General features: G+C 36.8%; 1 protein-coding gene across 1 annotated transcript in view; it reads right to left on the bottom strand.

Annotated features, from left to right (window-relative positions):
• Window positions 1-24,751, bottom strand: part of LOC101896102 (paired box protein Pax-6-like) — a 122,455-nt gene that overhangs the window by 91,216 nt on the left and 6,488 nt on the right. The window contains 1 exon segment of the mRNA XM_059128681.1: window positions 704-827. Coding sequence (XP_058984664.1) covers window positions 704-800 — 97 coding nt within the window. The 5' untranslated portion in view covers window positions 801-827.

Here is a 24,751-nt window from a genome sequence, read left to right as displayed (position 1 = left end):
ATCCGACCTCAATTCTTGTGGTCATTTTTTGATATAGAAAAAAATCCGACATTTGTTCTTGGGAAAAATTTTTCTATAGAAAAAAATTGGGCCACAATTCTTGAGGATTTTTTATATCCTCAGCCATATGGCTAAAGAGGGAATATATAATTTTTGTAGAAAATCAGGCCTCAATTCTTGAGGAATTTTTTCTATAGCAAAAAATCAGGCCTCAGTTCTTGAGGAATTTTCTTCTATGAAACAAATTAGGCCTCATTCTTGAGGTCATTTTTTCTATGCGAAAAATCCGAGCTCATTTATTGAGGTCATTTTTTTTCTATAGGAAAAAATCCGACCTCAGTTGCTGATGTCACTTTTTTTCCATAGAAAAAAAGTCCGAACACAGTCCTCGAAGATTTTTTCCTATAAAAAACTCACCCTGAGTCCTTGAGGAGTTTTTCCAATAGAAAAAATCTGTCCTCAGTTTTTGAGGATTTTTTTCTATGGAAAAAAAATCAGTCCCCAGTTCTTGAGGATTTTTTTCTACAGATCTTGAAGATTTTTTTCTATAGAAACAAAATCAGTCCCAACATCTTGAGAAAAAAGATCAGCCCCAGTCCTAAAAACTCAACCTTAGGGGCTGAGGAACTGATTTTTATTTCTGATTTTTTTTAAAAGATGATTTTTATAAGGAAAAAATTACTATTTAGTCTTTGATACTTACATGGATGTGTTGCGGCAAAAGGATATTCCAGTGTTGGTAAACGTGGTGGATGTGGACCACATGGATGTAAAGCAGGCGGACATTGATAGCAAAACATGCCTCTTCCCGCGGCAGCAGGACCCAACTGAAAAAAGAGAATAAAAATATTTTCATTTTTAAATAAATTATTACATTGATATGGTATGTGTGTGTGTGTTTGTATGTCTATGGATGCATAACTTAAACAAGCTGCCTCCAATCACGCTTTCTAATGTTACCATTTGAATCAATAATAATTTGTATGCAATTCAATTGATATTCAATTACAAAAAGCGACTTGGCTGGCTGGCTGTCGTCGTTCGCATGGCTGACTGCCTGCCTGCATGCGGCAAAATATTAAAGTAATTTAGAAAAAATAAAATAAAAAAGAGAGTGGAAAAACAAAATTACATCAATAAAAAGGCGGCTAGATGCCGATATGCAGCAAACTCATAAAGGAAAGATTGAAAAGTAAGGGGGAGAAGAAAAAGAGGGCATGGAAGACGCCAGTAGATACGGGTGATGGCTGTACCCAAACCACACACAGAGTTCCAAGTGCGGACGAATGCATTTGAATTTTTTTTGTTCTTAAAGAAAATGAAAAGCGGCAAAATTTATGGCATACACTCATTTTTCTCGATACTGCCGATATGGTCGTTGTTGTTGTTGCCTTTTTCCATTCATTCGTTATTATCATCATCGTCAGTGAGTTAATATTGTCAATTGCACCTTTAATTCGATTCAATTAGAATCAATTATGGTCTCGTCTCCTTTGTTATTTCATTTTCTCTCTCGTCTCTCCGGCCTTTTTATACCCTACACCACATAGTGGTAAGGGTATTATGTCTTTGTGCATTTGTTTGTTACATGGAGAAGGAAACGAGATAGACCCATAGTTACTTTTGAGAACCTTCATAGAATCACTTTCTGAGTCGATTTATGCATGTCAGTCCGTCTGTCCGTCCGTCCGTCCGTCTGTCCATGTATTCTTGTGAACAAAATGCAGGTCGCATTTATTATCCGATTGAGATGAAATTTTCCAAACAATATTTTTTTGGCCCAAAGACGAACGCTATTGAAATTGGTGAGAATCGGATCAAATTTAGATATAGCTCCCATTTATATCTTCATCCGATTTCGGGTTAAATGTGCACCAAATGTCCACTATCAGTCCAAATTACCTGAATTTTGGCACACCCAACCGAGTTCGGTCTAGAAGCAAGTATATCAAATTTGGAGAAAATCGGTTCAGATATAGCTATAGCTCCCATATATATCTTTCATCCGATTTGATCTTTAAGTCCCTCACATTCCTACTATGCACTCCACAACCGTGATATTTGGTACCAGGTATTAGAAGGAGCACAGAAATAGCTGTTTTAAATTTTATCGAAATCGGTTCAGATTTGGATATAGCTTCCATATATATTTTCATCCGATTTCGGGTTAATTGACCACCAAATGGCCAATATCAGCCCAAATGGCCCGAATTTTGGCACATGTGACCGAGATTAGCCTTAAAGCAAATACAACAAATTTGGAGAAAATCAGTTCAGAAACAGCTATAGCTCCCATATATATCTTCATCCGATTTCGGGTTAAATGTGCACCAAATGTCCACTATCAGTCCAAATTACCTGAATTTTGGCACACCCAACCGAGTTCGGCCTAGAAGCAATTATATCAAATTTGGAGAAAATCGGTTCAGATATAGCTATAGCTCCCATATATATCTTTCATCCGATTTGGTGTTTAAGCCTCTCACAGATTTGGATATAGCTCCCATATATATCTTCATCCGATTTCGGGTTAATTGTGCACCAAATGGCCGATATAAGTCCAAATGGACTGAATTTTAGTACATCGGACCAAATTCAGCCTAGAAGCAAGTATATCAAATTTGGTGAAAATCGGTTCAGATATAGATATAGCAACCATATATATGTTTCATCCGATTTAGAGTTTTAGTCCCATACATTCGTAATATTCACTCCACAACCGTGATATTTGGTACCAGGTATTAGATGGAGCACAGGAATAGCTGTTTTAAATTTTATCGAAATCGGTTCAGATTTGGATATAGCTCTCATATATATCTTCATCCGATTTCGGGTTAAATGTGCACTAAATGGTCAATATCAGCCCAAATCACCAGTCTAGAAGCTAATACGTAAAATTTGGAGAAACCCGGTTCAGAGATAGCTATAGTTCGTAAAATGCACGATAGAATTAGATAGATTTTGATTTTGTACCAAATATCTCATAGAGCTCTGAAATGCCCTGTATAAACCTTTTTACGAGAGCTCTACTAAATATGCATAGTGGTGTAGGGTATCATATAGTCGGCCCCGCCCGACTTTTGAGCTTTCCTTACTGGTTTACATTGAGTTGTGACAAAAAAATGAAAACAAACATTGCTACCCATGACTGCCGTAATAATAACAAAGTTATGATTGCCACTGTAAAGTTTCGTTACAATCATTATTAAGATAAATGTAAAAACAAAATTAATAAAAGCGAGAGAGATACAAATCAACAGAAAAAATGCTGAAAGGGGGGAAGGGTGGGGAGAGACAGAGAATTTATGGTAGGGAGTAAGTCTCCATGGATGTGGAAAAAGGGTTGAGTTCTACACTGTTGTGTTCTTTAGTTATTGTCATTCAATTTTCCCTCCTCCCATCTCATTTGTAGTTGTTGCATTTTTTTTATTGCCGGACAATGAATTGATTAAATTGTCCTCAAACAAAGCAATTGCTTTAAATTAATTTCATTTCTTTTTCATATTGCAGTTGCTGCTGCTAGACTCTGTGTGTTGTTGTTGTTTTTATATGGAATTATTTATATGCATTTTATAAATATTTTACATTAATTTATTTACAATGGACGAAAAAGTAGGATTGGAGCATGGGGAAAAGTAGAGATATTCTTTTTTAATTCCAATAAAATAGTTTAACACAATTTTTAGATTTTGTAAAGGGTAGTAGATAACATAACCTCAAACCTGAAGAGGAAATTTTCAAAATTATGTAACTGTAACTACGATTGAAGATAATATTAGTTTTACCCTTGCACAATGGTTTCATATTCAAATTTGCGGCTACCTTCCCCACATCAGATTCTCCCCAAATTTCACATATCCCATTATTTCCAACAACACAAAACCAGGTGTGAAGGTGAAATATGTCGAACCACTCTTTCCTGTACCACTCCCACAACGGATCAAAATTACTCACCCAATACTAAATATAGTAGCATTTAGTACTTTTCGTACAATTATAGTACAAATTTTTGCAAAATAAACAGCAACCCACATACCAATTTTCAGATTTCAATCATTATCTGTTCACCGAATACCAAATTGTACCCATTATAGTACAATTTAGTATTTTTCCTACAATTATATAACACATTCCAAAACCATGTGTTATATCTCAAAGATAGATACCATCAGTAATCTAAAAATCAAATTTCAGAATTTTATCTGTAGCCCTTTACGCAATACCAAATATAGTACCATTCATTACTTTTCGTACAATTATAGTACAAATGTCCGAAACCATCTACATATGTCTAGGCTACAGCGATCCTAATACCAAATTTCAGCTTTCAAGCACTATCTGTTCACCCAGCACCAAATTGTACCCATTATTGTACTACTTAGTACTTTTCGTACAATTATAGTACACATTTTTAAAACTACCGTCGAATTTCGACCCATCATTGATGTAAATATCAAATTCCATAATTTTGTCTCTATCATTCACCCAATACCAAATATGGTACATTTCAGTACTTTTCAAACAATTATAGTACACATAAGACGTACCACCGCCAAATCTCAAACACAAATGCCATCAGTAATTAAAATATTAAATTTCAGAATTGTATCTCTATCTCTTCACACAATACCAAATAAAGTACCACTCAGTACTACACTCAGAATCAAGCAAGCAAATACCAAATTGTACCCATTCTAGTACTATTTAATACTTCTTGTGCACTTCTAGAACACATTTCGAAAACCACCTCTGTATCAAAAACTTTCTACTAAAAGGGACTCTAATACAAACTTTCCAAATTCCAGCTTCATCTGTTCATCCTAACCAACATTATTCAAATGTGGTACCATTTAGTACGGTTCGCACACTTGGCACAAATTTCCAAAACCACATTCACATATCAAAATTACTATCCAACATTGATTCTTGTACCAAATTTTAATTTTTTAGCTCTATCCGTTCACTTAATACAAAATGGTACCATTTTAGAAGTTTAGTACCATTTTTGAACTTTTCGTAACCTTAAAATTAGAATTTCCTTATAGCCTTTGGTACATCTCTCCTGCACACCATAAGTGACTCTCGTTTCAAATTTCAGAATTATAGCTCATTCCGTTTCCCATACAAAGTATTAAATTTTGAGTACATTTTAGTACTTTTCGTACCCTTTTCCAATATTGCCAAAGACACTGTATACCTAAAATCTATGAATTCCAGTGAAGGTTAATCCGAACAAAAATTTGGAAGAAGAGGAAATTTGCCCCCTCTACATATTTGGCTTACTCTCGGATGTAAGCTTCAAATACGCCGATACACGTTGTAAGTGTAATCGAAGCACGCCTTCGAAAAATATTTATATCAGAATCTGAATTTTAAAATCACCCCGTCCATATGATATTCTTTCTCAGTCTGGTTTAGGATTGAAAGGCTCTCTTTATATCATCTGAAAGAAATTTCCTTGAACACGTCTTTGAAAGACTCGCATCAAATCGCCTATGGGATACTTTCTTAAGCTCGTCTGTGACCGACCGCCATCATCTTCTTTATGAGAGACTCTCAAACCTTCTGGGAGAAACTCCTTTCATCTTCTTCTCCTTTCAGCTCTTCTGTATGATATGCTCCCTTAGGCTCATTTGTGAGAGCTTGCAAAAACCTCCTTTCACATCGTCTACAGACACTCCTTTTATTAGACCTATTCAGACCCCCTACTGTTTTGTTAGAAAAACTGACATTTTCTAAAAAAAAAACCCTTTTTAAGCCCGTCCAAAAAGTTAAAGTCTCTTTTATTAGAGACTCTTAAACTCGTCCAGGAAAAATTCTACCTCAGCTCACCTGTGAGAGAATCCCTTCAACTCGACTGTGAAAAACTATCATTAGCTCGCATTCGAAAAGCTACCTGTAGCTTCTTTCATCATCTACCAAAGGCTTTCCTCGGTTCGTCTATGAAAAACTCCATTGGATTCGCCTATGAAAGACTACCCTTGGCTCGTCTATAAAATCTAAATACCTTTCCCCTATAAGATCGAAATACCTAGAACTTTCCTGTAAATACCACGGCAGCTAGTCTATAGATATCTCCTTCCGACAGTTTCAGCTTTTCTGGAAAAGGCTCCCCTTATCTCGTTTAAAAGGGACTTTCTTGAGCTCGTCTCTGAAACCCCCTCTAGCTCTTCTATTAGCACCCCAATAGCACATGTATAACATCCTTTTTCATAGACATCCTCTAGGTTGTCTATGAAAGACGAATTTTATCTCTTTCTACAAAAAATAGACTCGTCTACGAAAATTGTTGTTGTTGAAAATACTTCCTATTAAATTTTCTTCAAACTGGTCATCCCTAAAGTATCCTATCCTCGTCTCCAAAGACTCCTTAACTCCTTTTTAAAAAAAATCGTATAAAAGGCTCCCGAAATAAACTACGAATACCATTTTAGTCACCCATTTTTAGACATTCCCAGAACAAATTGAAATCCATAGTATACATTCTTAAATACATACAAAAGGGTACCCCCTGCATCCCCTTCCAATAATACCCCTCACATGGGAACCACTGCCTAGAACTACTAAATCAAATTCCAAAGTATTTAAATGAAATAGACGTTCGACTGTAGTTGTTGCAATTGATTTGAATGAATGCATGGCTGTCATGGATGTACGGCGGATGGATATCACTGGTCCCATATAATATTCAACAATAAATTGGCATTACATTTTCGCTCAATTTCAATTTGTTGCGCTAATCGAAATGTATGTAAATGGGCATCATCTATTCATTTGAAATCAACTAAAAACTAATTGTTTAACACCTCACGAGAACACATGCACACAAACGCCAAACTCGTCGCCCCCCAACCCCCACCCCAGTCATGGACACCTGGTAACATTTGAAAAACGTCCTCTACCCTACCATGGGAAAATGTTTGCAGTCCAGCTGAGTCCGCCCTTAAAACGGGTGGGCAAAATAACAAGGGCGGCAATGGGCACTTTATCACTTTTGCCCCCCTCTTCCCCCCATCACTTCACCATAAAGCCAAGTATTGTGGTCACACGCCATAAAATTTACAAAAATAAAGCAACACCAGGACCATGGAAACAGGACCAGCATCAGTGCTCGTAGAGAACTTTTATTTTGGTTTCATATTACCAGAGCACCTGAGGTCCACAGCTTATTATGGTAGAGCTTTATATTTGGAGAAAGAGTGTGTGTGTGTGTGTGAAAAGTGTAACAGTATTAGTTGGGGAGTGTATCTGTGTGCCCGGCTGCCGGTTGCCTGGGTAGCCAGCCAACACCGGATAATAATAAAGGATATAAAATTCCATTAGAGTTAAAGTGTCATGTGTAAATTTTGCATAATTTTTACAACTACAAATAGTTATGGCATTTGGTTGGCTTATGTGGCTGGTGGTGGTAGTGGTGATGGTGGGGCAACTGCTAATGTTTTGCCATCATCCAGTTGCTAAAAGGACTCGTGGGGAAAGGGAATGTTGGTTGGGCTTTGTTGGTTGGCAAATGGATGTATTTTTGTAAAATTCATTAAACAAATGAATGAACATGAACCGAGTTTAATTTGTTGCAAAATGAAAATTTCATAATGTTTATTTAGATGGAGGCACTCACACATACACAGACATACACATAGATATCTACCTAAACTAGCATGGCTTCCATTATGGTGGACCATTAGAGATAGAGAGAGAACTACACAAAGAAGATCCATCCAATGTAATGGAATGAAGTGGTGTGGGGCCTTGCTCGAATGAGTCAGAATCAGCCTCCATTGTTATCCATTGACGTACATGTTGTTGCTCCGACTCCCAACGATTATTATGATGGCAAAGATGACGTTTTAATGACATGACATTTATTTACAGCAGCATCAACATCAGCACCATCTGAATTAATTTCCCATACATAATTTACCATCCATTATTCCAATGAACACGAAATGCCAAAATAGAAAAATATATTGCCAACAACAACTGGCAAACGAAGGGTGGGGTCGTAATCAAAAATTATTATTTATTTGGAAATAAATAATCGGCATTTTTTGGGGATTTTTATTAAAATTCCTGTATCATAAAAGAAGGAATTTTGTTAAATTAAAATTAAGAAGAAAAAAAAAGTTAAGACTCAAAAGTGAATTGTGAAGATTGTTAATTTGAAGGGTATTTGTTTCTAGACGAGGTGAAGAAAGACTTTTATAGATCAGCTGAAAGGAGCTTTCCATAGACGTACTGAAAGGGGTCTTTATAGACGATCTGATCGAAGAAGATTTGAAAGGAATATTTGTCAAGCTGATGGGAGTCTTGTACTCTGTTACAGAGCCTGCAAGAAACTACTATTTTTGCAATTTTTCGATATTATAAAGAGAAAATCGGTTATCGAAGTAAAAATTTCACATTTTCGCACTTCTGGAACAGACAGATAAGCTAACGGGAGTCTCTCATAAGCACGATGAAGAGAGTCTTTCATATACTAGCTGAAGAGAGTCTCTCATATACGAGCTGAAGTGAATTTCTCGTAGACGAGCTGAAGAGAGTTTCTCACATATGAGCTGAACGCAGTCTTTCACAGACGAGCTGTAGAGAGTCTCTCCGAGACGAGCTAAAAATAGCCTTTCTTAGGTGATCTGAAGAGAGTTCCCTCTAGGCGAGCTGAAGCTAGTCTCTCGTAGGAGTCTATCATAGACGAGCTGAAGGGAGTCTATCATAGACGAACTGAAGGGGATCTATCATAGACGAACTGAAGAGAGTCTCTCATAGACGAGCTAAAGGGAGTCTCCCATAGACGAGCTGAAGGGAGTCTCCCATAGACGAGCTGAAGGGACTCTCCCATAGACGAGCTGAAGAGAGTCTCCCATAGACGAGCTGAAGGGAGTCGTCTATCATAGACGAGCTGAAGCTAGTCTCTCGCAGACGAACTGAAGCTAGTCTCTCATAGACGAGCTGAAGCGAGTCTCTCATAGACGAACTGAAGCGAGTCTCTCATAGACGAGTTGAAGCGAGTCTCTCATAGACGAGCTGAAGGGAGTCTCTCATAGACGAGCTGAAGGGAGTTTCTCAAAGACGATTCAAAAGAATCTCTCATAGTGAGAGTCTTTCATGGGCGAACTAAAGCGAGTCTCTCATAGACGAGAGTCCCTCATAAAGGAGCTGAAGAGAGTCCCTCATAGAAGAACCGATGATAGTCTTTCATGGACGAACTTAGGAGAGTCTCTCATACACGAGCCGAAGAGAGTCCCTTATAAAAGAGCCAAAGTGGGTTTTTCATAGACGAGGTGAAGAGAGTCTCCCATAGTCTCTAGAGACAATAGACAATCAAAAGGGATTTTCAAGGACAAACTGACTGGTATCCTAGAAGAATGTAGACGATCAAAAAAAGAGGTATTTGTAGAACAGCTCTCTATTGTCGTACCCGAACAGCTCAGACCTCGAACATGGTAATATTTGGAAACGTAAATAGGTCAATTGCGAAAGTTGACAATATTGATCCACTATTTCGTAACTCCCCCACAAAGGTTTAACATTTTTATAAAAACTCTCGTAAAATGGGAAATCAGTATCCGATTTTTTTTCAAACTGAGCCCATTTTAATATTATGTTAGTGTTGGTGTGAAAATTTTATATATGGGTCCACTCTTTCTCGTACATCCACGACAAATTGGCAATATTGGCCCACTTCTTTTTTTTACCTCTGTCACAATTGGAGTATTAAGTCCCCTAAAAACAATGCCATATTTCCTTTTGTCTCTATTGGACCTTGGACTATTTTGATATATACCCCGCGAAAGGTAAAAAATTATGGGAAAAAGCCAAACAGATGTTTCGGAAGCTACGTGTTAGATCGTAAGTGTAATTTAGCTTATAACCCACCCTTGGCTCACATTCCCCAATTCCGACTTATTTAAATTTTAAACACCTTAAAAGTCTTCATACTTCGCCAAAATTGAACATTTTCCCAAAAATAAACTGGAAAATAATTTATCTAAAATTTACCCCGACATCCAACTGGCTTCTATGTATTCCCCTTCTCCCTACCACACCCCTCAAAAATATAATCCTCTGATGTGACACGTGAAATGTGCCGGGATGGCAGCACAAAAGGCAAAAGTGAAGAACGCGCTTTTCAATGATTTTTGATGCCACCAACCTTACTTCCCATTACAATGGGATTTTCGGCGGTGATGATGACGAGGATGATGATGGCGATGTTATTGCTGTTTGTGTTGTTGTTGTTGTTGGCATTGTCGTGGTTATAACGGCGTCCATTAACCAAATAAATGCAATTATCCAATTGTGATGCATTTCCGAGACTGTCTGACTGGCGTACGGGCTAACTGACAACAAGAGCCGTTGTAGCCCCCGTAAAACCAAAGCCGAAGACAATGCGCACACGCGAAATTCAATTATTGTGATTGTTGTTGTTGTTTTTTGTTCAGCACCCTCTGAACACACACACACACTTGCAGAGCAACTGAAAACAGAGTCTTTCCAAAAATCATAGCAATTTGTAATCGTGAAAAAATCAGCGATAAATATCACAGCTTATGAAGGTAATTTGAGGCAATAAAAACAGAAGTTGTGTATGTGCATGTATGCGTTTAGGACTCTTTTATGGGCAAACAATTGCTTGGTTCATTTCAAAGTGCATAGTAGCATTATCAAAATTGCAATTTGAAATTTGTTGGTATTTGTTCCATGATTATGGAGCAAATGTTTAGGGTACCGTACTGCATTACTCCTGCAAATTGACTATGTGCTGTGAATCTTCCTCTAACCCCTATTTTGGGAAGAAATACAGAAATATTTTCAAAGATAATTTTTTAAAAGTAGATTCTAAGCTAATAAATCTGATGAATGATTTATTTCAATATATATAACCAGCTGAAGAGTCTCTCATAGACGAGCTGAAGTGATTCTCTCATAGACGAGCTGAAGTGAGTCTCTCATAGACGAGCTGAAGAGAGTCTCTCATAGACGAGCTGAAATGAGTCTCTCATAGACGAGCTGAAGAGAGGCTCTCATAGACGAGCTGAAGTGAGTCTCTCATAGACGAGCTGAAGTGAGTCTCTCATCGACGAGCTGAAGTGAGTCTCTCATAGACGAGCTGAAGTGAGTCTCTCATAGACGAGCTGAAGAGTGTCTCTCATAGACGAGCTGAAGTGAGTCTCTCATAGACGAGCTGAAGTGAGTCTCTCATAGACGAGCTGAAATGAGTCTCTCATAGACGAGCTGAAGTGAGTCTCTCATAGACGAGCTGAAGTGAGTCTCTCATAGACGAGCTGAAGTGAGTCTCTCATAGACGAGCTGAAGTGAGTCTCTCATAGACGAGCTGAAGTGAGTCTCTCATAGACGAGCTGAAGAGTGTCTCTCATAGACGAGCTGAAGTGAGTCTCTCATAGACTAGCTGAAGTGAGTCTCTCATAGACTAGCTGAAGTGAGTCTCTCATAGACTAGCTGAAGTGAGTCTCTCATAGACTAGCTGAAGTGAGTCTCTCATAGACTAGCTGAAGTGAGTCTCTCATAGACGAGCTGAAGTGAGTCTCTCATAGACGAGCTGAAGTGAGTCTCTCATAGACGAGCTGAAGAGAGTCTCTCATAGACGAGCTGAAGAGAGTCTGTCTTAGACGAGCTAAAGAGAATTCCTCATGGAAGAGTTGAATGGAACTGAAGAGAGCAAGGTGTCTAAAGGAGCTGAAGGGAGTAAATCTTTATAAAGAGTTTACTAAACTAGCCGAAGGAAGTGTTATCCTAGACGAGAGGATAACACGGATTTTAATTACGTTTTACATTTTTTATTTTTTTTCTATTTAATCTTGGCAAATTTTGGCGTTTTAAGCTCTTATTTTGCTGAAAGGCTTCTTAAAAAAATTATCAATATAGACCCACTTTTTGCTACAACAATTATATAATTATATCCCTGGTTTTAGTAATGACAGGGGTCTTTGTCATATTTTCCAATCTATTTGACTGGAAATTAAGAGTTTTGCTTTTCTAACCCAATGACAACAAATCCACTAAAGACCCTCGAAATGAATGAAATCAATAGCCCATATGTGAATGAGCGCTACTCCAAAACATTGACCTACGTTGAAATTTATTTAAATAATTAAAAGTGTTCTACGGCCCAAGGAACCAAGTTTTCGAAGATAGTTCTTTAAATAGTTGCGGATATTTTAAATATTTTTCCTTTTTTTTAATTTTTCGAAGTCGATTTTAAGTCTATTAGTACAGATTTTTTTTTTAATATTTGGAGTTCTATGGCTTATGGAAAGTCCAAATTGGTCATATGGAAATGAATAATTTAGGAAATAAACATTAATTTGGATTATTTTTTTAGGTACTTAGTGCCTAAAAACCATTTTCCCCCATTTCCACCTCGAAACCTTCCCTCGTTATTTTGCCTCTCAATATCCCTCTGAATTCCCTAAATGTTTCTAACCCGCTTGTTTTCAAGATTAAATTTTGTGGCACACTTTGTTCACTTTGCATATCATCAACGTTCGCAGTAGCAGCAACAACAACTAGAACCTCATCATCCTCATCAACACCAAGAGCAGCGATGGCAAACGAAAAATCCGTGGCAATAACGACATGATGCTCTGCTCTCTAACTAATTCAAATGCAAATTCAATCAAAACATGTCCATCATCCAGCAACAGCAACAGGAACAATAATACCCGGAGACAACAGGGCAATTTGCTGGTGTTATTTGTTATCATTGCTACTGTTGTTGTTGTAGCATTAGCGATATTATGTGAATTGCCGGGGCTATCATAACACCAAAAATACAATCATCGCACATTAGCCAGGGTTTGGTGGCATCTACAACTCGAATTTCAATGTAAATTTTTAAAAAGGTTTCTGGCAAACACACGCTCCCTCGCAATGATGCCCACATACATTTAGAAGTGTGTGGTGCATATGCCTGTGTGTGTGTGTGTGTGTGTGGGTTTCAACATCCTGTTCGTTTGCTCGTTTTGGATAAATTCAACAACATCAAAATTCAAATTCAAATTGAAATTACATTTAGAATTTAGATAGCCTCTTAGCCCCGCAACCCACCGTTTTGGCCACACCATGTCATTGGGGGACGTCCTTTGAAATGCCCGTGTTTCCGCTATTTGTTGCCCCCCTTTCGTTGGCGTGTGAACATGCAATTAGATGTGGTTAGAATTTAGGCCTAAAACTATTTCAGCCAACACTCCGTTCATAACTATGTAACGTATGCACCTCAACATGATAGAGGCCATGAAATATTCAGAGGTATTCTAACAACATTCTAAGCGAGTCCAAATTTATTTAGCAATGAAAACATGGGAAAACAGGATGGAATTGTTTTGATGAAAATATTTTTTTATTATTTTAGTTCGAAAGATTGATATTTTAAAGTATAACCAGAGTATTTTGGAATCAAAGAAGAATAGCATCTCAGGAAAATATAACTTGTCCTGTAATTCTGGTAAAATTAGGGCAGGGAAAAATTTATGTATATTAGAAAAAAGATAAAGTGCATGACAGTGTATGAGGGTTTGTTTATCGTTATTCAAATCGAATCACAATCTATCGGATGGTTTGTGAGTGCGTGAGGCGAAAAATTTCGTCAAGTAGTTGAAATGGGGTACGTAGTCGAAGCCAAAAGACGACTTCTAGCTTTTATCTTCAACAAAAAAAAATATCCTTTTCAATCTAATTTTGATGGAGGCCCTATATAACTGTACCGCCAGATTTAAAGTGTTTTGCTTGTTTTAGTCATAGTTTTAAACAGAATTTTCTGTAGATTAATACATTGTGTGTAGGAAACATCTTTGCAAATAACTGTCCATATATATTCTAGTTTAGGATCTAGGATTCATATTCGGTATTTCGATGATTTGTGTTATATATGTCACCGGAATTTTATTAAATTTGGTATTTGAAGTCCGTAATGGATATAACCTACACTGAAAAAAATAGCTTATGCAAGTCCACGCCTTCGAATAACTCCTATATAACCGTACCTCCCTACATTTGGAATTTTGATGGTTTTAGCTACATTTTCCACCGAAATTATTTGAAATTTGGAGTTGGCAAAGGGTACTCCAATCTCCCATTATTCTGTATAGTGCAGATTTTAGCTATATTTTTTCAACAGAATTATCTCAAACTTGGTGTTTGGAGTTTGTAATAGGCACTTCCCACTACCATCAGTCATATGGCTATGTGCATTATCGAAATACCGGTTTTAGACCCTATGTCTATTTGGACCAACACCATATCAGGAAATTTTGAGTCGATCTCGGGGTGTCCGTCCGTTTCGCATATCCCAATATTTCTACCAACACAAGGTCTGGTGTGAATATGGATATATCGGACCACTCCTTCTGGTAACTACCCACAACGGGTCAGCATTTCGAAAAACAATATTTATTATAAAATGCCAAATAAGCATCAGATTCTCTTCAAATTTCACGTAAGTCAATATTTTTACAAGTTCCGGTGTGAAAATGGTAGTTATCGTCATAACCCGTCTGGTACCACTCCCACAGAGATTCATGATTTGCAGTACTTATATATCTCACAATGTGCGAAACACCAGATTATTCAAAAAAAGTAAAAAAAAAAAATTAAGTTCGGCCAGGTACCAGAGAGTGGGGGAGGTACCAGAAAGAGGAGTCCGATGTTGTCCATCTTCACAACACATCTTGTGTTGATAGAAGTATTGGAATGTGCCTAGTGTGAAAGTAATCGGGTGCTCATTTCGCGTATTTTTCAACGATTTCGTTTTACATTTTGCAGGAACCGGCCGAACGTAAGTGTTTTTGCATAGATTAATAACAACGAGGAAAGTCTATTCTAATTTTTATTTCCTTAAAAAAAAAAAAAACGTTCTTCAAAAATCATAATACATTTATATAATTTGCTTTGTAGAACTCTATTAAATTAAAATGTTCCAGCAGCTGTGTCCATGCATTCATAAATAATTACCTTTTTTACTCAACCAGACAGTCAGTGAATTATTGAATATTAATTTAAAATATCAGAAAAGGGTAAACCAAAAAAAAAAAAAGTAATAAACACAATTATATTTACATTTTGTGTCACATCGTGTGATCGGTGGACTATATAATGTCGACCAGAAAGCCCATCTGGCAACTAAGTTTGCTGTCAAAAGACATAAGTGTGATTTGAAATTCAAAGAGAGTCAAATCACAGTGTTGCAAAAACTACTTTATTTATTGTCAAATTGTTGTCAAAAGTAACCTTTTTGGCTGACCTGTAGAGAGATTCTCTAACTCATTTTTAGTTACGGAGAAAAATCGGTCATGTTGAAACCCAAAATGTTGATTTAAAAAATATCTTAAATTTGACGTCATTGGTACCTATCGGTAATTTAGCGACTATTTGATTTCGTCGCTTTCTTACCGTTAAATTTTCGTAAACTGCCGAATTTAAAAAAAATTTTAATTTTACCGACTTTTGTCGATAACTCAAAAAATTAGTAAGAGAATTCCACTACTGATTTAGGCCTTGGTGTGCTCTCTCAGAAGTGTAACGGGTTCATGTCGGAGAAATTCGAACGCAAAAAGTTTAGAAAGAGATTCCACTAACGAGAGAATTTCATTACTTACAGCATCGAAAACATTTTAAATCTGACTTCAAAATATTTTTGGCAAAATATAATAACATAGGCAGCATTTGTTTGGCATTTATTATTCATATTATTATTAATTTCTTTTTTTTTTTTTGAGTATTTGTTTTATGTTTAATGCATCAAATACCTGTGTGTTAAAAAGCATGCCAAACACAACATCATTTCGAACAAACCCCTTTTACATTGGCTCTATGACACTGGCATTGTCATCGGACTTTTAAATGTAGCACATACACTATCGGACAAAATAAAGTGCAAAAGACGAAAAAATATTTTAGTACATGAAAAAATTTTTTTTTTTTGGTTTTTTTATAAATTCAAATTAAACCACATTTATTTAAGTCATAGTGTATAGTATATAAAAAATATAAAACGATTTTTGGTAGTTCATTCAGAAACAGAAAAAACATAAAAACATAATTTCACCTCGTATTAGAGTTAGACAAAATAAAGTGCAAATTCATTTTTTGTTTTAATAAAAATATATTTTAATATTATTTAGTACTTTGTCGCTCGACCTTTGTTGTCTATCACTGCTTTAAGCCGTTTTGGCATACTTCGGACCAAATTTTTTAAAGTGTTACTCGGAATTTTTTTCCATTCTCTTTGCATTGCTTCCCAGAATGTTGTAACGTTTGTTCGCGATTCCATCGGTATTTTGGTATCTAAAATGGCCCATAGATGTTCGATGGGGTTAAGATCTGGGCTCTGAGGGGGCCATTCTTCCATAGATTTTTCTTGAAAAATTTTTTTGCAGTTCGGCTAGTATGTTTAGGATCGTTATCCTGCTGAAAAATAAACGATCCCAATTACATTTCTCGTGCACTTTCTTCGATATTTTCACTCAAAATCTTTACGTAGTCTTTTCCTGTCATTCTGCAATCAATTTTTACTAGGCGACCGAATCCCGTTGTAGAGAAGCACCCCCATACCATAAGGTTACCTCCACCATGTTTAAGGTATGAGAAGCTTCTTCGCAAAGAAAAAACCACTACTGCGCGCCGCAAATATAAAAAAAAAGACTTGTTCGCCAAAAAGTACATAAATATGCCAGAAACCTTTTGGGATAGAGTTATTTGGACAGACGAATCCAAATTTGAATTGAAAAATGAGAAAAGGAGGAAGCGGGTATGGTGCGAACCCTCAGAAAGGCTGAGGCCGAAGAATCTTATTCATACAGTTAAACATGGTTGAGGTAACCTTATGGTATGGGGGAGCTTCTCTACAACGGGAGTCGGTCGCCTAGTAAAAATTGATTGCAGAATGACAGGAAAAGACTACGTAAAGATTTTGAGTGAAAATATCGAAGAAAGTGCACGAGAAATGCAATTGGGATCGTTTATTTTTCAGCAGGATAACGATCCTAAACATACTAGCCGAACGGCAAAACAATTTTTTCAAGAAAAATCTATGGAAGTTATGGAATGGCCCCCTCAGAGCCCAGATCTTAACCCCATCGAACATCTATGGGCCATTTTAGATACCAAAATACCGATGGAATCGCGAACAAACGTTACAACATTCTGGGAAGCAATGCAAAGAGAATGGAACAAAATTCCGAGTAACACTTTAAAAAATTTGGTCCGAAGTATGCCAAAACGGCTTAAAGCAGTGATAGACAACAAAGGTCGAGCGACAAAGTACTAAATAATATTAAAATATATTTTATTAAAACAAAAAATGAATTTGCACTTTATTTTGTCTAACTCTAATACGAGGTGAAATTGTGTTTTTATGTTTTTTCTGTTTCTGAATGAACTACCAAAAATCGTTTTATATTTTTTATATACTATACACTATGACTTAAATAAATGTGGTTTAATTTGAATTTATAAAAAAAAAACCAAAATAAAATTTTTCATGTACTAAAATATTTTTTCGTCTTTTGCACTTTATTTTGTCCGATAGTGTATGTATGTGTTATGTGTGTATTGCATGTGTACCATTGTATGTCTGTATGTGTACGCGTTTTTCCAATGCATTTTAATTTGGTTAATTCAAATTTATTGAATGAAATTGCATTTTATTACGATGGTGATGATGTTGATGGAAGCGAAGGGGGTGGGAGAGAACGGACACCAATAAACATGCAAAGTCGAGGAGAGTGCCAACATAACGCCACTGGTAGCAGAAAGTGACGCGATGTAAAAAGTAACGTGACTAGAACAAGGGGTTGTGCATTTTTATTCTGCTTGTGGCTCCACATATGTATGACTGGAAACAGTTGAGGATAAAATTTTTCATATTTTTGTAAATTTTCAAATATGTCAGATTTAATTCCCAGAAAAATCTTTTTTAACAATTCGTCTTTAAATTAATTCGATTTTTAATTAAAATCAAAATTGTTGGGATACAAATTCTAACATCCATCTTCAATTTCTAAACACGCCAAACGTGTTTTAGCTTTTATGTTTATAATGCCCGAAAATCATGAAGTGATCTTATATTTGCTAAAAAAATCTAAATTCGACATTTGAGTTCGAAAGAAAAATAAATCGAAATTTGATTTTAGCTGAATATTGGTAAGACATTTTGAATATGATAAGGTTTTAAAAATCTACTTCTGCGCCACAGTGTACATTAAATGTGATCCACAAAAAACAAGAGAAATATGCTCTTAGAGTTGTCAACAATGTATGTCAATTTAATTTGATCTATTTTTATGTTTTAGAGTTTGCTCGAGACCTTCAATTAATTGTCTTGTCTTGTTACGGTTTCTATGCTGCTAAATATTCAAGACTGGCAAATTAAATTAGAAATTCTACGGTTTTTGTGTTAATAAATAGAATGTGAGAGAGAAATTATGTGGAGGAAACAAAGAGAAAGAGAGAGAGAGAGAGAGAGAGAAATTTGGATAACACTGTGCAAAAGTTAAACTTTTAAATCAGAGCTGAGCAAAATCGTAAAAACAAGTCATTTAAAAGAAAACTTAAATTACATTTTCATTATGTTTTTATATTTATTTCAACTATTTTCTTTCTCGTTAAAATTTGGCTGTTGCGCTAGAACACATTAGGTATGTCTGGTTACAATTGTAGCAAATTGTTATTGGAAGCATAGCACAGATTTGCCCATTTTCACTTGAGAGCGAAACTTGTTCGCGAGCAGGATTGCCCGAAGAGTGGGAGTTTTTTTTACGGAAACTACTCTTCGCTCTTTTGTGTTGTGTGACAACGCTCCTAAGTCACTCCAATTTGAAAAATTAGAGTGGGAGCATAATCGAACAGTGTTGGCTTGCAAAATGGTCAGGCTTAATCCCTTTGTTGTTGTTTTTATAAAAACAACGTTTGTTTATTAGTGGAGAATGATGGTAATGTTTACCAGGGGGTAAAGCAGGGAATACCTAGGTTTCGGAGAGAGCCACCAATCCTCATCAGTTTCCTTGTTTTTTGTCTGGGATATTTTCCCCAGAAGATATTTAAAAAATAATTTTGCAAGAACTTCCAACTCTTTTTCTCCCTTTTTATACCCTCCACCATTCTATGGAGGGTATATTAGCTTTGTCATTCCGTTGGTAACTCCCCGAAATATTCATGATATACTCTGCAAAGTATATATATTTTGGAGCAGCGTAGAATTCTAAGACGATTTAGCGATGTCCATCTGTCTGTTGTAATCACGCTGCCTTTCGAATGAATTGCGTTAGAAGGCTAAAAATGTGCGTATATGTGTATTTTCCCAATAGGCAGGATAAGTTCGTAAATGGGCTATGTCGGCCCAGGTCTTACTATAACCTCTATATAACGGTACCTACCGATATTCGGTATTTTCATGATTAAAGCGACATTATTGACCGGAATTGTTACAAATTTCGTATTTAAAGTCCATAATGGGTACTACAGCCTATGACAAAAAAATTCGAATGCAGGTCCACGTCTTCGTATAGGCCCCATATGACGGTAACTCCCGATAGTCAGTGTTTTGATAATTTCAGCGAGATTATTCACTGGAATCGTTTCAATTTTTTATTGGGAGATCTTAATGGGTACTACAACCTATGGCGAAAAATATTGTATGCAGGTCTACAATATTCGTATAGCCCCCATATTCCGATACCTCCCTATATTCCGTACTTTCATGATTTTAGCGACATTATTCACCGGAATTGTTACAAATTTCGTATTTAAAGTGTGCTACAGCCTATGAAGAAATGGTATGCAATCCAAATGCCTTGCCGACGTTTTGGGCTTGTTGTTTTTGTTGGTCAAAAGTTCGTATTGACATTAGGCAAATTTAAACTCTTATAAGACGATACCTCCGAATATTTGGTATATCTGTGATGTTCATAAAATTCAGAATCTAAAGCATTAATAACCCTTCAGTCTTCCCATATATTTTTTATGCCAATTATTGGTCCCATTCATAGCCCAATTAAAATATAAAAATTGCTCAGTTTTTTGGTCTGGCTCAATGATGAATCCTAGTGAAACAGAGGGCGAACCCTAGTGAAATTGATTGAGGATGGTTAATATTTGGACAAAACTCCCGACCAGAACTTTCTTCATATGCAAAATATATTTCCAAATAGTACAATGGGATTCTGGAACTTTCTCTGTATTCCCTTTAGTATGTGTACCCTCTGATCTTTCTTTTTGATCTTAATTTCCCCACTTGAGTCAAATTGTGCAGATCACCTTTATCTTCCTTGAATTTAACCCTGAAAATAAGTTTTTTTTCTCGATTTACTTTTCCAAATGAAATTGCATAAATTTCATTGAATGCATTCGCTCGCTGCTGGCCGTTGGCGATTCGTAAAATAAGAACTGAAAACACACAAAAAATATAAGTGTCTTTAACACGTGCTAAATCTATTTAGTGCGACTGCGGATGTTGGCACTTTTTTCGTTATTTGAATTTAGATGGACGTAATGAAATCAACGCTACACTTAATTTAAAAATAACGATGTGATTGTCGATGTCTGTCCGACGGCGATGGCGGCTGAGCGGCCGTCTAAGAACCCCCTCCGGCCTAGGTCAGCCAGTTGGACTGGGTTTTGCCGAGTAAATGCAATTTTCAGACCTAATTATCACTTACAGCACACACGCACACACTCACATACGTTTTAGTTGCAATTGCAATAGAGAATGAGAGATTCGTGTGTGTGTGTGTGTGTGGTCGGCGGTGGTGTGATGGTGGATGGATGGATGGATGATATCACTTGAAAATTTGCGACAAAATTTCAAAGTGATATCCAAATTGAACGGATGCAATTGCCAACAGCTTGGGCAGAATTGCGAAAAACACCCACCTCTACATTTTGACATACATTTTCAGACAATTACCAATGTAAACGTTTAGCGGGGGAGGTAACGAGCGGGTGGGGAGACACTTTCAGATTTGAAAATTCTGATTGCAAATCTGAGCGAATGAAAAAAAAAAACATTTTCCAACGATTGTCTCATTACGACACACGTAGTGGTGGTCCGACAGATAGACAGACTGTGGTGTGGTGACTTCAGTTTCCATCTCTTTCCTTTGCTGTTTTGCATTTTCCTACCAAAAAAAAAAAACGAGCGTATTTTTTGCGAATGAGCGAGTGAGTGGATGAATGAATGATAAGTGTGCTAAAATGGTCGCATCATACGATTTTGTTGGATTGCAACCAACTCGCTTACCGAGATTTAGAAGCTAAAGAAGAACACACAAAAAAACCCATTTCAAATCAAAACTACGACAACAACAACAGCACAAATCTAGCAAAGATCACGATTTCATTTTAAACAATTGTTTTGTAAATTCAATTAGCAAACGCTGGCATCACTTGAAAGCCAACGAAGAACTGACTGACTGACACTCTTGTGCGGACGTACGTTTGGATGTTACGCTGCCAAGCTAATTCAAGATTCAAAGCACACGTTGACAATGACACTAGCCAGCAATAAACGATGGCGATGATGATGACGGTGATGGTAAGGGCAAGAGCCGTGAATGCTATATGTGTAGTTGTGTGTGTGTGTGAGGCTTCCATAGTTGAGGGGTAAGTTTTGTTTGATTAGAGTCCTTTAGCTCTTTGATAAATCCTGTAGCGTGTAATGCCCGTATTGTTGTTTTTGGCAACGGCGTAACGTATGTTTGGACATGCGCTAGTTAATGTGCCCTTTGCTTGACTTGTGAAAACTTTGAAATGCCTTAATTTTCAGCGTAATTACACAGAAACAAAGGAATATTTATTGTTGAACGAATGACACTAGGATAATAGCAATTAAGGATAATCAAAAAAAAAATCGGAAATGGAGGGGAATTTATTATCTGAGAAATTCTACTAAGGCCTCGATAGATGAAAAAAGGAGTGATTTAATTCATTCAATTGAATTTCCCAAACCAATGCTGCAATGTCGTAGTGGCATTTTGTTAGTAATTGATCTTCTCTGAAATGCTTGGGGCGATTTTGATTCTGCAAACTTCCAACTGCCATGCGAAACGGCTGAAACTAGAATCCGGAAATGTTTGACTTAATGCTGGTTTTATTATTGATGTGTAGGAGTGAGTTGGGATTTTGGAAACTATACAGGGTGAGATTAAAAAAACTGCAACCAACTTCAAACTGCTGTCATTTCTAAGCCACTCGTCCGACAGCTGTTAAAATTATTTCAGTGACAGGCCATTATATTGTTTACAAGCGTACAAAAGCATTTTGGTGAGCATTTTCCAGAAAAAAAGTTATTCGTGATCGAATACAAGCGTGATAGTGTGATTTTTTTTATATTTGGCTGGAAAATCGCAAGTGGCTACCGTTAGAGCACCCCAGGATTTTAATGTGAATAAATCTTTTGTGTCGCGTACTATCGCTCGTTACCGTGATACTGGTAGCATAGCCCGACATCAAGGAAATGGACGAAAGAAAACAGCAACATCAGCAGAAATGTTTCGAAAATTAAAGAAGCGACTTGATCGAAACCCGCGTCGCAAAGGCCGAAAAATGGCTCGTGAGCTGAATATATCCCAATATTCCATTCGGCAAATATTGAAAAATGAGCTCGCTGTAGAGCAGTTGAAATTCCAAAAAGTGCAAGAACTAACACTGCAACAGAAAGAAAATAGACTCGAAAGAGCTGCCGAATTTGGTTTTCTCCGTCTCCGATGAGAAAACATTCGTTGTCCAGCGGTTGCAAACAAACAAATTGATCGAGTTTTCTTGGCAAAGAGGTCAGTTGAAAATTTGCACTGTGGGTTGGCCACCAGAACTCAAGCGCCGGCCATGGTGATGGTGTGGGTCGTCATAACAGCCGATGATCGCTCTTCGCTTGTATTAATCGACCGTGGCATCAGAATAAGTGCCGAATATTATCGCTAAAATATTCTGGAGGGTATATTAAAGCCTTGGGCACGCAAACATTTTGGCCGCAGACCTTGGACATTTCAACAGGACTCAGCACCATCGAACTCAGCCCGCGTCACCCAAGAATTGTTACAAAATGAGGTTCCTCGCTTCATTTCCAGCGCACAATGGCCACCAAAAACTCCGGATACCAATCCGTTGTACAATTGTATCTGGAATATTTTGGAAAACAAGGTTGGCACTAAGAATTCCGAAGTGTCGATCACCTCAAACAAGCGCTTCGCCTGGAATGGGCCTAAATACCGCAGAGCAACATTCGGGCAGCGTGTGATGGTTTGAAGGCTATAATTCCTTCCAAAGGTGACCAATTCAAACAAATCTAAACTTATTCTAAAATTTGATGCTATATCGGACATATTTTGCTTTCATTCAATAAAATTAAAACAAAAAAAAAATAAAAATTATGGCGTTTGACTTTATTTAGTTTTTTTTTATTTCACCCTGTATACACTTCTTGTAGCATAAAACTGAGTGAGCAATAAATACATTTATTGCATGGTATTGACCATTGAGAATCCTAATAGGAATTTGGAAATTGTGACTGAAACCTAAAAAATATTAAATATCGTACGTCATATGGGAGTGGTATTGCTAAATGTTAAATAGGAGGCAATTCGGTTGGATATTGTGGCAGAAACCTCCAAAACAAGTAAAAACTGGAGGTATCATTATATGAAGGCTATACCAATTAGTCGACCTTAATCGAACATCTTTTCTAATGAGATAGCATACCTTGAGCCCCAAATGTCAAGTTTCAATTGGTTTGGTTGGAAATTGTGGCAAAAACCTTCGAACAAAATCGAAAATCGGGAGGTACCGTTATATGGGGGCTATACGAAAACGTGGACCTGCACAGAAAATTTTCTCTCATAGGCTGTAGTATCCATTACTAACTTCAAATGCCAAATTTGAAACAATTCCGATGAATAGTGTCGCTAAAATCTTGAAAATACCGAATATCGGGAGGTATCGTTATATGGGGCCTATACGAAGACGTTGACATTCACAGACAATTTTCTGTGACAGGTTTCAAATACGAAATTTTTAAATAATTCCGATGGATAATGTCGCCAAAAACATTAAAATACCGAATATACACCTGCATAGGTAATTTTCGGTGGTAGACTGTTGTACCAGTTAAGAACTTCAAATACGAAATTTGAAATTGTTCCGGTTAATAATGTATCTAATATCATCAAAAAACCGAATATGGGGAGGTACCGATATATGGGTCAATTTTTTGTCACAGGCTGTAAACGTGTCCCATTTTCAATACCAAAAGTCCTGCAGACTTTTGACGTTTCAGACTTTCGGAAGCTAGAGTGATTTCCATAGACGGACGGACATCGCTAAATCGACATAGAATTTTATGCTGATCAAGAATATATATATACGTTGTGGTGTTTAAAATGTATATTTCGGGTGTTACAAACGGAATGACAAACTTAACATACCCTCCATTCTATGGTGGAGGGTATAAAAATACCTGAATTCGTGATAAGCCCTTATTTCGAGGCTGTACCAAAAAGTGGACCAATGGTTATTAAAGTAATTCAAAACTGTCTATACATTTTCAAAACTCTATACTGCTGCGAAATGTCTCCAAATATTGGCCAAGGATATATAAAAGTCTTAAAAAAATCCGAAATTCGTTTGGGGTTTTGATCTTCAAACCATTACTCCGACAACTTATTGAACAATAAACCCATTATTTGGTAATGGGTTTCTTTGCTTGGAAATATTTGATCAAAAATATTTTATCCTTTTTTGGATATTT

The sequence above is a fragment of the Musca domestica genome, unplaced genomic scaffold (genome assembly GCF_030504385.1).
Source record: "Musca domestica strain aabys unplaced genomic scaffold, Musca_domestica.polishedcontigs.V.1.1 57, whole genome shotgun sequence".
Lineage (NCBI taxonomy): Eukaryota > Metazoa > Arthropoda > Insecta > Diptera > Muscidae > Musca > Musca domestica.
Note: the sequence above shows the minus strand (reverse complement) of the source record. Positions and strands in the feature narration are given on the sequence as shown.